Below are 14,120 nucleotides of genomic sequence, written 5' to 3'. Positions count from 1 at the left end.
GACATATGTCGGTTTTGTGTAGCTGGTGTTTATCAACAGTGGAGCGCGGCGCGGGCTCAGTTTAGCGCGAATCTGGTTTGATTTCCTCTGCAAACTCATTCTCGGTCTTATCTCGTGTGCAGTGATTGACATTTTCCCGTGTCGGGATTTTCCCTCGGCGAGGTGCACGGCTGCATGCGTGTTTGTGTACACGTCTGCTCGCAGCGTGCGGGACAAAGCGCGGGTCGCTTCTCGCGGCGGCGGGGTCGCCTCTCCGCTGAGAAAGTTGGCGGCGTATCGATCGTCTCCACCGGGGGACTCGTCACGCTGGGCGCTGAAGTTTCTCGCCGCGAAAATGGAGGGAAACGAAGTAATGGGGGGGTTTATTCGGCGAAAGTTGGAGCGGCGGTGTAACGGTTGTTGTTTCGTGTGCGCGCCAAGTCCTGTTTATGTCTTTCGTGTGCAGCTAAGCCACATTTAACACGACGCTATTAACGACTGTGTTTCGCTGACCTATCGTGCATATGTGCTTTGTTTGTTACTACGCGGCTTCCGTCGCCTGTGCCGTCTTCGTCGTGTCAGCTGCCCCCTGTCTCTCAGTGTGTATTGTCGGGTTATGCAATGGCCTCCGTCAGCGCAGCTCCTGTTGCTGGGGGCTCTGGTAGATTCTGCTGCCGCCACACCGACACTGTGGTTCAAACTAATGGCGGGAACGCTCGCTGCACAGCTCGGTTTTCTCCCCATTTATTACCAATGAATGGATGTGTCGTGAGGAGGCGGAGTCCGCCCCCTCCTCCTCCTCCTCCAGCGGAGTGTAACTGTAGGGATTTACAGGAGCAGGGGGAGCACAAGCCACACGCTGCCGTTCAAACTACAGTAAACTGGTATGTCAGACTGGAGTTGTACTAAAATGTCCACGTGCTGTACACGTTGATGCACAGGGATCATGGACTCTTCCATACACATCCACTAGTTTTTATGCAGATAAGCTCCTTTGCATGAGATTTAACAACATACATGTCTGAATGTGCTTATAGGCTTATTTTCGGAAGGGAACGCCCACTTTTGAATTACATAACGATCACTTGAAGCCAATGCCCCACCCACCCCCAACCAATTAAATCCCCAACCTAAATTTTCTCATTTTTTTCTCCAAACAGACAGCTGCAGGTGATTCATTGGTAAGTAATACACACAATAACACACATTTATTTTATATTATTGATGTATTTTTTTCCCGCACTCAATATAATGTCTGTGCGCCCACCAGGGGTCAGCAACGCCTCATTAGTCAGCTGTTGGCTGATGCTGAATGTTAGAAGTAATCTCTCTGTTATCTGTTGTCCCATTCTGCAGCCCAAAAGGAGATCGCTCAGGTTGAGTGATGTAAGTACATATAAAAGTACACTTTCTCAAAAAATATGCATGTTTTCAGAGTGTTGTAAGTGCTTACGTGTTATTCTTTTGCAGCAGAGACCTTCATCTGCAAAGGCAGAGCCCAAAGCGAAGCCAAAGGTGGGACCTCGCTGTGATTACTTCTGAATGGACTCATTTCTTTCACTCTGGATTGCTCATTCTAATAAACGTTTAAAAAAATGTGTTTGCAGAAGGCACCTGTTAAGCCTAAGAAAGCCAAGGATGTGGAGAAGGCCAAGCCTGAGGAGAAAGCACCCGAAGCCCCTGCTGAGAATGGCGAAGCCAAAGCTGAGGAAGAGGCAAGAGCTATATTGTCCAATATAACTGTGCATCATAAAGTTAATATCTATTGTGATGTAAATTTGACACTGTTAACTTTTGTCTTACAGGCACCAGCTACAGACGCAGCTGAAGAAAAAAAAGAGGCAGAATAACATTTCTCAAATCACGTCTTTTACCAGTGCTCCCTGTACCTCTTTTCTTGTACAATTCAGGGGAATATTTTTATCAACTATTTTCTAAATACAGGTTTTTTAGTAGTTTGATTGTAGAGAACACTTTTTTTTAATGAAAAAAAAGTCAATTTGGAGACGGGAATTTCATCACATCCCACAATTTTGCATCGCCATGAATATTGCGGTCATTGTTGTTGCTGTCAGTGGATTTCATTTCAGTTTTAAATGTGAAGGAAGGGAGGGTGCGGGACAGGTTACCATGTCAACACGCAAGCACGGCGTTCACCAGGAGCAGGGGCAACAACCAGAAGAGCTTGCCTGCGTGGATTACATTCCATATGCTTTATAAGGGACAGCGTATGTAATCTGTGCTGGGGTGGGGACGGACAAAGTCACAGGGCAACTTGTTTTATTGTTTATAATGAAGAACAGTGTTTTAGAATGTTTGTAAGCTTTGTTCCTATATGTTAACTCTTGTAATCATGCAGTTTTTCTTAACGAACCTGATCAATAAACCTAAAATTCCTAGTACTGGAGCTCTCCTCATCAGAACTGTGCATCGCGTGTATTGGTTGTGTCTCTGTCCTGTGATAGCATCGCAATAAATTTGTATAGCTGCTGTGAAAAGGGTTTTCGATCTTTCTATATGCAGTGTGTAATGGTACATTGTAAGGATGGTAAAAATGGAATTTGTTTTCTTAGCCAAGCTAATGAGATGTGTAACCATAAAAAAAAAACACTGTTGAGACTGGATTTTTAGGCCAACAGTCAAACTGTACATTTATTTGAGATGTCAAATGCATACCAGCAGTAGCAATATTCATGTGGGTTTTAGGTATCTGTATCAAGTACAAGTGTGCAGTTTCTTTTTATCTGTTTATAGATGTACCTGTGTAATGATTGTTATCAACAAACCAATAAAACTCGGTTGGTAGTTGTTACGCTGTTTCACTCTGAATTGGGTTTCTAATACAAGACTGGAAACTTAAAAGTTAAATAGAAAATGAAGGCTCCATTTTAAATTCAAAAGGATAACAATAAATTTAGCTGATGAGGCTTTGAAAGCAAGTCAGATACACTAGTACACAATGAAAGCTCACAGTAAAGTAGTGCAATGAGACTAAGGACGTATGCATCAAATATGCAGTGCTACAACCATATATATAACAAAAACATACATATAACCCTAACCTTAATTCATTTTTACACACTAATTAAAGACGGGTTAGATTAAATCTAGTCTGTGATTGAGCATGTTGTAAATAATAAAAATAGAAAAGCAAATTGTAAAACCTCTGTTATATAGCCTACTGTTGTAATTACAGTGTTGTCAGAGATCTGTGAAGTCAACTCTCAAAGGATGTGATCCCAATGTCTGTACGTCCCATTAAAACAGACGAGGCTCTCTTCAGCACCATGGACAGCTTCACAAAGATCCGCAGGTTTAGAAGCTGTTATTTTTGTGTTGTGTTGTCTTTTCCCGTCGTGACACGTTCTCATCCCTTCTCACTAAATTGCATGTTGCTTCTTGTTAGTAAACAAACTGATGACGTCGTACGTCCTTGATGCACTTCCGGTCGGCAGCACGTTCTCTTCCGCACTCGCCGCTCCACGTCCTACCTACACGAGCTGTGATTGGACGAGAGGACAAACGAGGAGAAAGGTACACGGGAGATTCACCTGAGCAGCTTTGGTCAAATCTTTTCCCGAGTACACAGCACAAACACATCCCTGTCTAGTTCTGTCGCATTACGCACTGTGTCAATAAACTGTGACAATAAAGTTGAATCTAATCTAATCTAATCTAACCTAAATCCCCATGGTTACATATTAAAACATACAGTGTTTTACAGGGAACTTTAAACCGTTTATGAGCATTGACTTTGCCCATAATGGAGGCATGTACACTTCTGTCTCTGAGCTGGTTTCATGTGACAAATGACAATTCCAAGTAAAATACACATGTTCTCTAATGAAGGTACGGTGCTGTGATGCGAATAGTCAATTCAAGCAGCCCACTGTACTCTAGAGTAATTTAAAGATGCTTTTCATTTCCATTTATGCTTTATCTTACTTTATTCCAGCTCAATCTTTACACCACTGCATTTATTTACAGCTAGGGCTTTGATTATTCACATAATATTAATTATAATAAGACATAACCTTGTTCTATACAATTTACTGATATAGAATCAAATGCAGGTTCTGCTCCACCTCTCTACCCAGCTGATCTGTACTATCTTAGACATTGTTCCGATATACGGAGTCTTCTCACATATACTTCCATTATAAGCAAAACCGCTATCATAACACTTGTCATTGCATTTCTTTGGTGAAAATACTTTAAACATTGATAAACCTCTCATTTTATGGAAGACACTGTCTTTTCTCATCATTATTTTTGTTTTTGTTAGTCTATGTAAAGTGAACCTACATTCTGAAGTATCCTTGGGCATACTGAACCCCAAATTGCCCCTGACGGCTGTGTCGAGAGTGGTGTGTGATTGAAAAAGCACTGCACAGATGTTTGAGTGTGTGTGAATGTGTGAGTGTGACTTGTACTGTACATTTTTTTAAGACTGGAAAAGTGCTTAATGGATGCAGTCCATAAATACAGTCCATTTAGCATTTACCATTACCATTTAACATGATTAAATAATTAAATACAATTCACCGTTTTGACATGGTGGCCATTTTCCTCTGGCATCATCCTCAGGGTGTGAAGCACATGTGCTGTCATTAACATCCTGTGAACCAGGTTACAAGCCATATAAACATAAGGACCCTGACAAAGTGTTTTCAGTTCACTGCTTCCTGACTGATCAGGAAGTTTGTTCTATTTACATCAATTTACATTAGACAACTTTCTCACAGGGAGAAGTCAAGTGAGTCTTTTTAGAGGAGCATCTTCTTCAGGAATCTGTGGATCGCTGACAGAAACAGACGGTTTCCTTCCTGGGTGAAAGTGAACTTTGTCAGGTAGACAGAGGTTTTTGTTAAAAAATGTTGAATGACTTCACCTCTTAACTAGTTAACAGCCTTGGTCATCAGCACGTTGACACTCCTCCCATCACCGTTGATGATCTTTAGGTGACCGTTCATTGAGGGGAACTCTTCATGGAGCATCATGGACAGCTCTCTGTAAAAGCGAGGAAGGACACGACCCCACTGCAGGCCTCCTGAAATTTCAACGTCATTTTTTTCCCTGTTAAAATTTTTTGGGGAAGTTTCTCCTCACTCTAGTCGAGGGTTAACGTTAGGGGATGTCACACCTTGTTAAGCCTTATGAGGACAATTGTGATTTCTGAATATGACCTATAATCAAATTTGATTGATTGTTTTACCTAAAAGTTTACTTGGAGTCAAATCTTGTGTGGACTTTTACAGTAGCCCTTGACTAACGTCTGTTAATAACGTTTCTAAATGTTTTCATAGGCATCACTTGAATTTACTTATCCACAGTGAGGACGTGAGGAGAGGAGCCCATGATTGTAACCACAAGGATTTTTGATAGGATTTGTCATGAGCCTACAGTTCCTAATTGACCTTCCTCACCAGTCGAAGATCAGTTTCATTAAGCATTCCTAAGCAAACCAGAAAATCTGTAAATGACGACATCATTCTTAGCACAGCAGAAGTCTTCTCTTGACAGCATGGTGAAATGAAGCCAAAGGCCAGTACAAAAATATGAATAATGCAGATTGCTGTACCATATTTAATGTCCAAAACATCTTTTTTAACTGTGTTTCAACAGAGCATCTCAAAGAAGTGTAAAAAGTGCAGGTGCAGAGAGTTTACATCGAAATCATATCCAGACAAAATAATAGGATTCATGTTGTGATGTGCTTGTTTGCCACATAATATAATGATGTAACAAATGGTACAGACACATAGCACAAATCACAATAATGCTTAACGGGGTTCATATCTGTATTTTGTGCTCATTGATCGAATGATTATTTTGCAAAAAAAGTGTCATTTTGGATCTTCTTTTTTTTAATGTTTATGTGTGAAATAAAATGAATGTCAAAGTGGACAAGTGTTTTAGCAACCAAGGAAGCAAACTAAGAAAAAACACAAAGCCTTATTAAGTTTTCCATGTTCTACAAATGACACCCACACTTAAACACATCCTACTATTTTTTTCAGAAATTGTCTACTAGTTACATTCTTTTTAATACAACTATATAGACTCCATCTTAGTGTGTTCAACGGCATTTCCTTGCAAAAGGTGGAGGGAAAGTGACACAAAAAGTGTAGTACAACAAGGAATGAAGTAACCTCACAGTAGTGGAAAGATGAACAACTGACAATATATAGTTTAATTCAATTTCAAATTTATTATTAGAATTCTTTTGGCATTTCAAGTCCATTGTACAAATTCTGTAAGATATAGATTTGTTCGAGTGGCTGTTTTTTGACCACATTTATCATTAGAGATGACAGTTGACTCAGATTGAAGACAAGAGAAAGTTGTCAGTTTATAAGTTGTAACTGCAGTACACAACTACAATGGCAGTGACTAAACACCTGTAGTCTTATATATAGAGATCCTTAAAAACACATCGCATCAAAAATCTGACATGGCCTCAGAATATTGCAGTTTTTTTCTGTAGAATAAATATAAAAATCCCATGTTCTCCAGTTACCTAATTTCAGTGACATAATGAACCTATTACATTTTACAAATACTTGAGGTATTAGTAAAATGATCGATGACCATGATACATGCTACATTTGTGCAAATACAAGTCTATAATATACAGAACCATCAGTAAACATTCAATAAGTTAAATACCTCCACTGAAGGCAGGGTATGCAGTGAGAGGCACACATTCACTGTATCTCCACTGAATCCACCCAAACATTTAAAGACTTGTTCTTGTTCTCTTTAGCACACAGATGTCATAAAGCAACTTTGAAATATCTGTACAGTTCATGAAAATGGCTTCTAGATCATGTGGAAGCACTAAAATGTAAGCATGTGATTCACAATTAGGATCTACTGTAGTTGTGTGTGAAGAAAAGTGCTGTGAATTAGAAGGGATTTGACAACCTCCACCCACCCTGAGTATGTACATTTATTGGTCAGATAGGAGATGTATTAATGTGCAGTATTCTGTATACAGAGCACTCAACAGTGCATAATCTCAGTCCGTCTATATTCACACCAAAGCACATGTGGCTCATTTCAGGCAGGTACTTTAGTCCATTTTCTCCGCGACCCTTCCCATTTTGGTGCGCATGTTACGTACAAGGAAGAAAGCGATGGTTGCGATTCCTATTGTCACCTCGGCTACCCAGAAGGCCATGTCCCAGCTGTGCTGTTTGGCAATAGTGCTGAAGGGAAGCCCCGCCATAAAAGCGCCCACTGCAACACAAGGAAAATGGATTATGTGCAATGATGGAACATCAAATTTAAGATACTATGAGGACTTTGGCCCACCAATGGAGCTATGGGGCAATCTCCTGCTACCAGAAATCTCTGTCTGTCTGTATGTGGAACGCATTTCTCAAAAAACATTCTTCACACCAGCTTCACACTTGGTATGTGGATTGTTAAGGGCCCAAGTGTCGACTTTGGTATAATTTAAACATGTGTTTCAGAAAGAAAGCTGCAACCAGCATCACCACAGGCCATTCCAAACAGGCGTGTCTAGAACGGGTACTGCACTAGTGTTTTAAAAGTGGCCCCCCTGTTGTTTGTTAGTCATAAAGGACACAGCTAGAAATATGTTTTTACATTTGTTCAGCACAATCTACACAGGGCACCGTTAAATAATACTGCAGGTAACGTGAACCGGCAGCTTACCATTCGCCATCAGGGCCACGACAGCATGAGAGGTTCCACAGAAGTTTGAAGGAGCACTTTCACTGGCTATCACCCCAAACAAGGCAATTGGTCCGTAGGAAGAAAATCCAAAAATAGCACCAAGGAAGAGGATCCAGATCTGTGAATGAAGAAATAAATAAACTGTGCTGTTTTCTGCATTCACTCCCTGAATTTAAGAATTATTTATCATACCTCTTTTTCTGTCACCCCGATGAGGACGGACAGGGGATGAATGACTTGAACCCAAAGAGGAGCCTCCTGAGCAAGGAAAATAAACTCTTGTAATCATGGAAATATTGTACACAATGATTATAGAGAATAGGAGGGTGAATTACCTTTGGGATTTCAGTTGTAACGGTGACTCTGAAGAGGAACATGGACACATACATACCAGCCATCATGACAATGAGCAGGCCATGTCGGGGGTTTCCATGGGTGCCCAAGCCTTTCTGGAGAAAAATCAAATGCAGGGACATTTATAGCGATGATAACGAATTGATCGATTAAATCTTTGATTCGATCTGTGTCCGTTACTCACCCGAGCCACGGCTCTGTCTGAGATCAAGCCTGATGCGAGACTGCCAATAAATCCTCCCACCTCCAAGGCACTCATGTAGGTGCTGCCTGTAAAGCAGCACGGACAAGGTCAATACCCTTAACCGGTCAGAATAAATGAAAACCAATGTGAGCAAACCAATTGGACATGTACCCATAAGAGCGGTCTGGCCTTTCTCCTGCATGAGGAATAGCTGTCCCCAGTCGGTGGCAGCTGTCTTCACCCCAAACACCACCAAGTAGCCCAGAGACAGCACCCACAGGAAGGGGGAGAGGAGGAATTCCCTCAGGGTGCTCTCGCTGTTGCCTGTTGAAGAAAGTACAGACACAAGTGGTACATCCACATGTTGAAAAGAGACCAATGTTCGATATACATTCAGCAGACTGTACTGCCGTCACATGGAGTAGGCAAGTCCCACCCAAGGCAGTATATGTACTATATCTATGAAGTGTGTCCTGTAGTCATTTGGTGATATAGGAATCCGACTGGTTATAGCACATCAGCTCAGTCATTAAAGGCTACATCAGAAAAGATATACATTTTAAGACCTAAGAGGTCCTATATGGTGGGCTGCCACAGTCTAGATAATTGATGGGAAACACTGAAGTGGATATAACGCTCATAGACTTGCAACAACAAAACAAAAACAACTGTAAGCACATGTTTGATATGCAGCAATATACATTTGCAGTATGGTTTGTGGTCATGATATATGAATCTATGTCACCACTCCATGCTTTTCTTTAGCGATGATGTTTCTAAATAAGAATCCAGACAGAACAAAAAGAACATTACTGATCAATTGTTATTGATGAGACTGTGACGCACTGCTCTGCCTGTGTGTGGGAGGTGCGAGGACATGTTGGATGGTGGGTTCAGGATCATTACTGATGAGCAGCTCTGTCTGATGTGGGTAATCATTATAACATCCATGGTGACAACTGGTTTGGGGCTGCCTCTGTGACTGTGTCTTTTCCTCACTGAGGTGGTTAAAGCAGTGATCATTGTGGTTGTTTGAGGAATAACAAAGTGTAAATAATACTGCAAATAATATGTATATATGACTTCTAGTCTGCAGTTCTTCTATATTCTTTCAGACTGACGGATTAGAATATTGGCTTTTGCAGCTGATGCATAAAATCTTCTTCATAGCACAAAGAGCTCCAGCAGGTTCTCCAATAAGATGAGAAGTATCTCACACTAGTGGGATAAAGGGATAATCCTACATGCTGCTGCATCTGACCCACTGCTCACACTTGCAATCTAATTTCCGCAACCAAAAACTTAGAAAGTCAAAAACCAAAAGAAAGTCAGATGTGTATTCCCATCAAGAAAAGCAGCGAATACTCCCAAGATGTTCTGTTACTCAACAAATTGGGTACTCAACTAATGATTTAAGGTGTAATTAAACTGCTTTATTTCCCTTAAAACTCACCAGACAGAAACCATTCAATATAACCATGATGTTTGAAGCTGCATCATTGAGTGAACTACACCTCTCAGCTCCTATATGTTTTTTTTCTCCACTATCTGACTGTAGCTGTGATGCTGCAGGCTTGATAATATGTACTGTATGTGTTCCTTATGTGTGAGTCGAGCTACATCAATCAATTGATCAATCAATCACATTGTATTTGTATAGCCCATATTCACATATTATCAATAATTCCTGTCGGATTGAGGTAACAATCTTCAGCTACACTGGAAGAAGCTCCTCGCAGTAATTTTTAGCCAGCACCACTTTTCATTGCTTACCTCCCTTCGCCCCCTTCTTGGCTGCGGGCTGGATGCTGGGAAGGCCCACGTCCTTTGGCTCATTCTTTACAAACACCAGACAAACAAAGGAGAAGGAGGCACAGAAAATGCCCGACATGGTCAGGATCATCCTCCAGTCATAGTACTGCAGGAGCACCGTAACCAGGATTGGACCCAGACTCCCGGCCAGGTTCATACTGCAGGACAGCACCGACCACCATGTTCCAAACTGGGAGGGGTCAAACCACTGATGGAAGGGAGACGCAAAGGAGAGAGCACAGAATAGTCAACATTTCCAAAAACATAGACTACAGGCTGAGTCAAAGAAAGCAGAATTATGTTTCCCTCATATGCATATTTACCACTATCATGTGTTGTGCATATTATTGGTTAATTTCCAGCTCCACTTTCCTGATTTATTTACAAATAAGATTTTAGGGGAAAAAAATTGAAACATTACAAACATTTAGAATCACTGTCCCAGCCTGTCATGATGTCACACAGCTGCGGACGACCATAAACACTCCTCACCCAGTCAGCACACGCAACAGAGCTACAGAGCAACAACTTGACAATCCACTGGGCAAACACTTAAAGCAGCCAGTCAGGCAGAGAGCCCAGTTAGATCCACAGTGTGTAGCTGTTAACTCAGCTGGGGAACAGGAGCTGCAGCAACATGCTTAAAGCTCATAGATTAAAAGGTGTTTCCTCTCCCTGAAGAGGGAAAACACCTTTGGTTAAAGTTTTTTTTTTTTTTTCTTTTGGAAAGATCTACTGAGGATCTACTAAAAATAGATTATCCTGTAATCTGATCCCCCACTGCACACTGAGCACATGCCAAAGCCTATTTATTACCCACCTTTTGAACACTGCTGCTGTGAAGGCAGCTTCTTGTGAGACACAAGGCGCTGGATGGTAGAATACAACAGGCTTTGCTTAAAGAACATGTACTTTTACAGTCCTGCCTATAATGCATAAATTCCACTGCAATGTGAAATCAATGCCAAAATGTTTCAAGTTGAACATACTAAAAGCAATCCCAAAATCTTTACATTTTTCACAACATTAACTCTGCTGAAGTTACTTTAAACTATCAGTGTCTCTCACAGCTGACATCTTCTCAAAGCAGACTGTGCTGCCTGACCTGGCAAACTATTTCCACCTGCTAGCAGACAGGTCCACTTTCTCTCTCGGACTTCAGGCTGCAAAAAATACACTATATCTGGCAGCAGGAGGCCTCCGCTCTGGGTTTACACCCTGCATGTCAATACTGGGACTTGCATAAATCTGTCTGAATGTGGAAATCTGACCTCGAGACCCGGTCCTCCTATTTCAGCTTCACACTTGGCATGTGTGTTGTTTAGGGCCCGAAGAAGTGCAGTGTCAGATTTGGTGTGATATGTTCAATATTAATAAACATTGGACAAACAGGCGACCTGGGGTCTGTAGCAGCAGTGGCTGAGACTCATCAAAGTAAGTGAGTTTGTTGATGACGACAGCAGCGCTTCCACGACAAGCTTTAGTCAAGCTTTACCAAACTTTGTATAAACCGGTAAACTTTGTGCTTCAGGGTTCTGTGGAATGAGTCCAGCAGCAGGTCTTTACTTGCCGCGGCTCAATGCAAGTTCAATTTTATTTTATTTTATTTGCATAGGGCCAAATCATAACATATATTACCTCAAGGCACTTTACATAGTAAGGTGGACGCCTTATAAATTATAGAGAAACCCAACAGTTACGACAACAAGCAAACACTTTGACGACTGTGGAGAGAAAAATCTCCCTCCCATGTCACTTTTACAGTTTCAGAAAGAAAGCTGCAACCAGCATTACCAAACAGGCAGGTTCTTAACGGGCACTGCAATAGTTACAGTTAAAGCTGATTTACATCAGGTGACAGACGGGATGGTATTACCTTGCGCAGCACTTTCCCACAGGGGGGCCAGCCACAGCCCTGTCCCAGGCCGTTGATGAACCAGAGCAGTGAGAACATGGAAACAGTGGAGGACCAGGAGAAGGCGATGTTGATGCCCCCCACCAGGAAGAGGCCGATGGAGAACAGCCAGCGGGCGCTGATCTGATCAGACAGCACGCCGCTGATAAACTTACTGATGGCGTAGGCCATTGTCTGGCTGCTGGTGATCAGACCTGCAGACACACCATGAGGGTTACTTTTGTGCAGAAAGAGAGTCTATACTATATAAAACCTTATCTTATCTATAATCGTCAGAAGTATTGGAAGCAGTTGCATGCTCCACTATTAGATATGATGACATTGGCAACAAACGTGCACAGCCTCACAGTGGTGCATGGCTGGTTACTCATGAGTGGATTCCATCCAATACCCCTGACGTTTTTTTTATTTCTCTTAAAGTGTTATAACTCTTCATTGAAGTCAAATGAAGTAATGAGAACACTTGCAATAGCAAGGTGCTGGATAAGACATTAATACATTTTATGTGCAGTCCCAAGGTGGAGGGTCTAGCTGAAAAATGTAGCTATGAATAATAGAGTTTATGACTGGAAGCAGTGTCACCTCTGTGTCCTGTAGTTTTCAGTTTGCCACTCATAGTAATACTTTTGCACTGTGTGTATCTGGCTGCCACCGTTACCCAAATTTAGGTGCTGCTGAAAATCACACAATAGCCTCATTATGGGCCTAAATAGAGCCAGAAAGCTCAGAAAGCACAGTTAATGCTATACCTCCTTACCCAAGTCATCTTTGTCCAGTTCAATCTCCTCCATCACAGAGGGCATGACGAAGGAGAAGGTCTTCCTGTTGAAGAAGTACAGCGAGTAGCCCATGAACATGCACGAGAAGATGACCACACGATAGTAGCCGTAGCCCGTGGCCCCCATGATTGCACTTGATCCGACACAAACTAACAAAGAAAAACAATAATTAGGTCCTCAGACTTCTCTTCAGCAGCATCTGAGTGGAGCAGCGCTGTTTTCAAGACTGTTCTCAAGACTGTTCTCAGGACGACGTTATCAAATAGGTGTTTGCACTGGGACAATGGAGATAGGAAACAAGGCGTAGCATTGGCTGGGTGGCACTGATTAAATATATTCCATGAGGTCCTGGCAGCACTCTTCTTGCAGGCTGGTTGCTCTGTCTATCTGTGAGGCTGCTGCGTGCAGGGCCGAGGACAAATGAAGTTACACCAGCCTGGAAATAAAAAACAAAAATAAATGAGACTTAAGACAGAAGCAAATTGTCATTCAAGATATGCTTTCACTTTTGCAAGGTCAAAAGGTCAGATGCAAATAACTTCTGGGGGCCCCAGCTGAAATCTGATAGGCTCCTGAAGTGGCAAAAAAAGTGCTTATAGCGTGTACTTATAGTGTGTACTTATAGTGTGTGTATATATATATATATATATATATATATATATATCCTAACAGTATGCATGTTCGTACAACAACAAGTTTATAGAGGGATATAGTAAGTGTTGGTGGCTGTGATGTTGTGTGATGATCAGCTGACCCAGTCCTCACACATCAGCAGGTTCACATATCCTGCACTGTGACCCCAGCTTCTTCTATAACTCCACTTGTCGTATAAATACCGAAGCTGCTGCAGGAGCTGACCTGAGGTCTGGAGGTGTCCATTCAGCAGCCCTCAAAATAGTTTAGCTCAGCAGACCCACTTTCCAAGTGTGGCCATTTCTTTAAGGAAGCACAACTGGAGAGTAAACTGGTCCTAGGAGAGATTCTGCAGAGGGCTGTTTAGCTTGGACACTGAAATATTACAGGCGACATAAGCACTGCAGCTCAGACACTGACCAGAGGCCTGTGGTTGGACAAAGCGTCTCCATCACCGAACCCCAGCAGACTGAGTGATTCACTGAAACACGCCGCTACAAACTCACTACTCCCCCGGTTACTTGTTAGCGAGCCGGTTTGAGGAGCGAGCTCCGTGGACGTGAACGTCCCCACGGGCCTACATTCAGACAACACGCCGACAAAGGGCGACGCTGCCCGGGGCTCGTCGCCGCCTGATGCCGCGGTGTCCCCGGTGTGGAGGACAGAGGAGGAAAGCTGCTGTTACCTTTACGTTCGCGTCCCCGCTGCTGCTGCTGCTGCTGCTCCTATCAATGAGAGAGGACGAGGCGCGTTCACGAGT

General features: G+C 42.3%; 2 protein-coding genes across 5 annotated transcripts in view; one reads left to right on the top strand and one right to left on the bottom strand.

Moving 5' to 3' along the window:
* si:ch73-1a9.3 (non-histone chromosomal protein HMG-14B) overlaps positions 1–2,791 on the top strand; it is a 3,271-nt gene extending 480 nt beyond the window's left edge. Inside the window, exons 2-6 of one of the 2 annotated variants that reach the window (XM_034606435.1) lie at positions 1,140–1,160; positions 1,336–1,365; positions 1,450–1,494; positions 1,587–1,694; positions 1,785–2,791. In XM_034606435.1, the coding sequence (XP_034462326.1) occupies positions 1,140–1,160; positions 1,336–1,365; positions 1,450–1,494; positions 1,587–1,694; positions 1,785–1,829 (249 nt within the window). In that variant the 3' untranslated portion in view covers positions 1,830–2,791. The remainder of the gene's footprint in view (positions 1–1,139; positions 1,161–1,335; positions 1,366–1,449; positions 1,495–1,586; positions 1,695–1,784) is intronic. The other variant, XM_034606436.1, reaches the window with a different exon arrangement.
* Positions 1–14,120, bottom strand: part of slc37a4b (solute carrier family 37 member 4b) — a 22,517-nt gene extending 8,397 nt beyond the window's left edge. The window contains exons 1-10 of one of the 3 annotated variants that reach the window (XM_034606434.1): positions 13,867–13,934; positions 12,706–13,163; positions 11,910–12,142; positions 9,995–10,241; positions 8,393–8,545; positions 8,222–8,307; positions 8,019–8,132; positions 7,876–7,941; positions 7,663–7,801; positions 6,167–7,221 (exon numbers count right to left, since the gene is read on the bottom strand). In XM_034606434.1, the coding sequence (XP_034462325.1) occupies positions 7,055–7,221; positions 7,663–7,801; positions 7,876–7,941; positions 8,019–8,132; positions 8,222–8,307; positions 8,393–8,545; positions 9,995–10,241; positions 11,910–12,142; positions 12,706–12,853 (1,353 nt within the window). In that variant the 5' untranslated portion in view covers positions 12,854–13,163; positions 13,867–13,934 and the 3' untranslated portion in view covers positions 6,167–7,054. Of the gene's footprint in view, positions 1–6,166; positions 7,222–7,662; positions 7,802–7,875; positions 7,942–8,018; positions 8,133–8,221; positions 8,308–8,392; positions 8,546–9,994; positions 10,242–11,909; positions 12,143–12,705; positions 13,164–13,866; positions 13,935–14,045 lie in introns of those variants that run through there. The other 2 variants (XM_034606432.1, XR_004616032.1) reach the window with 2 other exon arrangements.

Source organism: Hippoglossus hippoglossus, chromosome 14 (genome assembly GCF_009819705.1).
Source record: "Hippoglossus hippoglossus isolate fHipHip1 chromosome 14, fHipHip1.pri, whole genome shotgun sequence".
Taxonomy (NCBI): domain Eukaryota; kingdom Metazoa; phylum Chordata; class Actinopteri; order Pleuronectiformes; family Pleuronectidae; genus Hippoglossus; species Hippoglossus hippoglossus.
The sequence above is the reverse complement of the archived record's forward strand: the minus strand, read 5'-3'. Positions and strand labels throughout refer to the sequence as shown.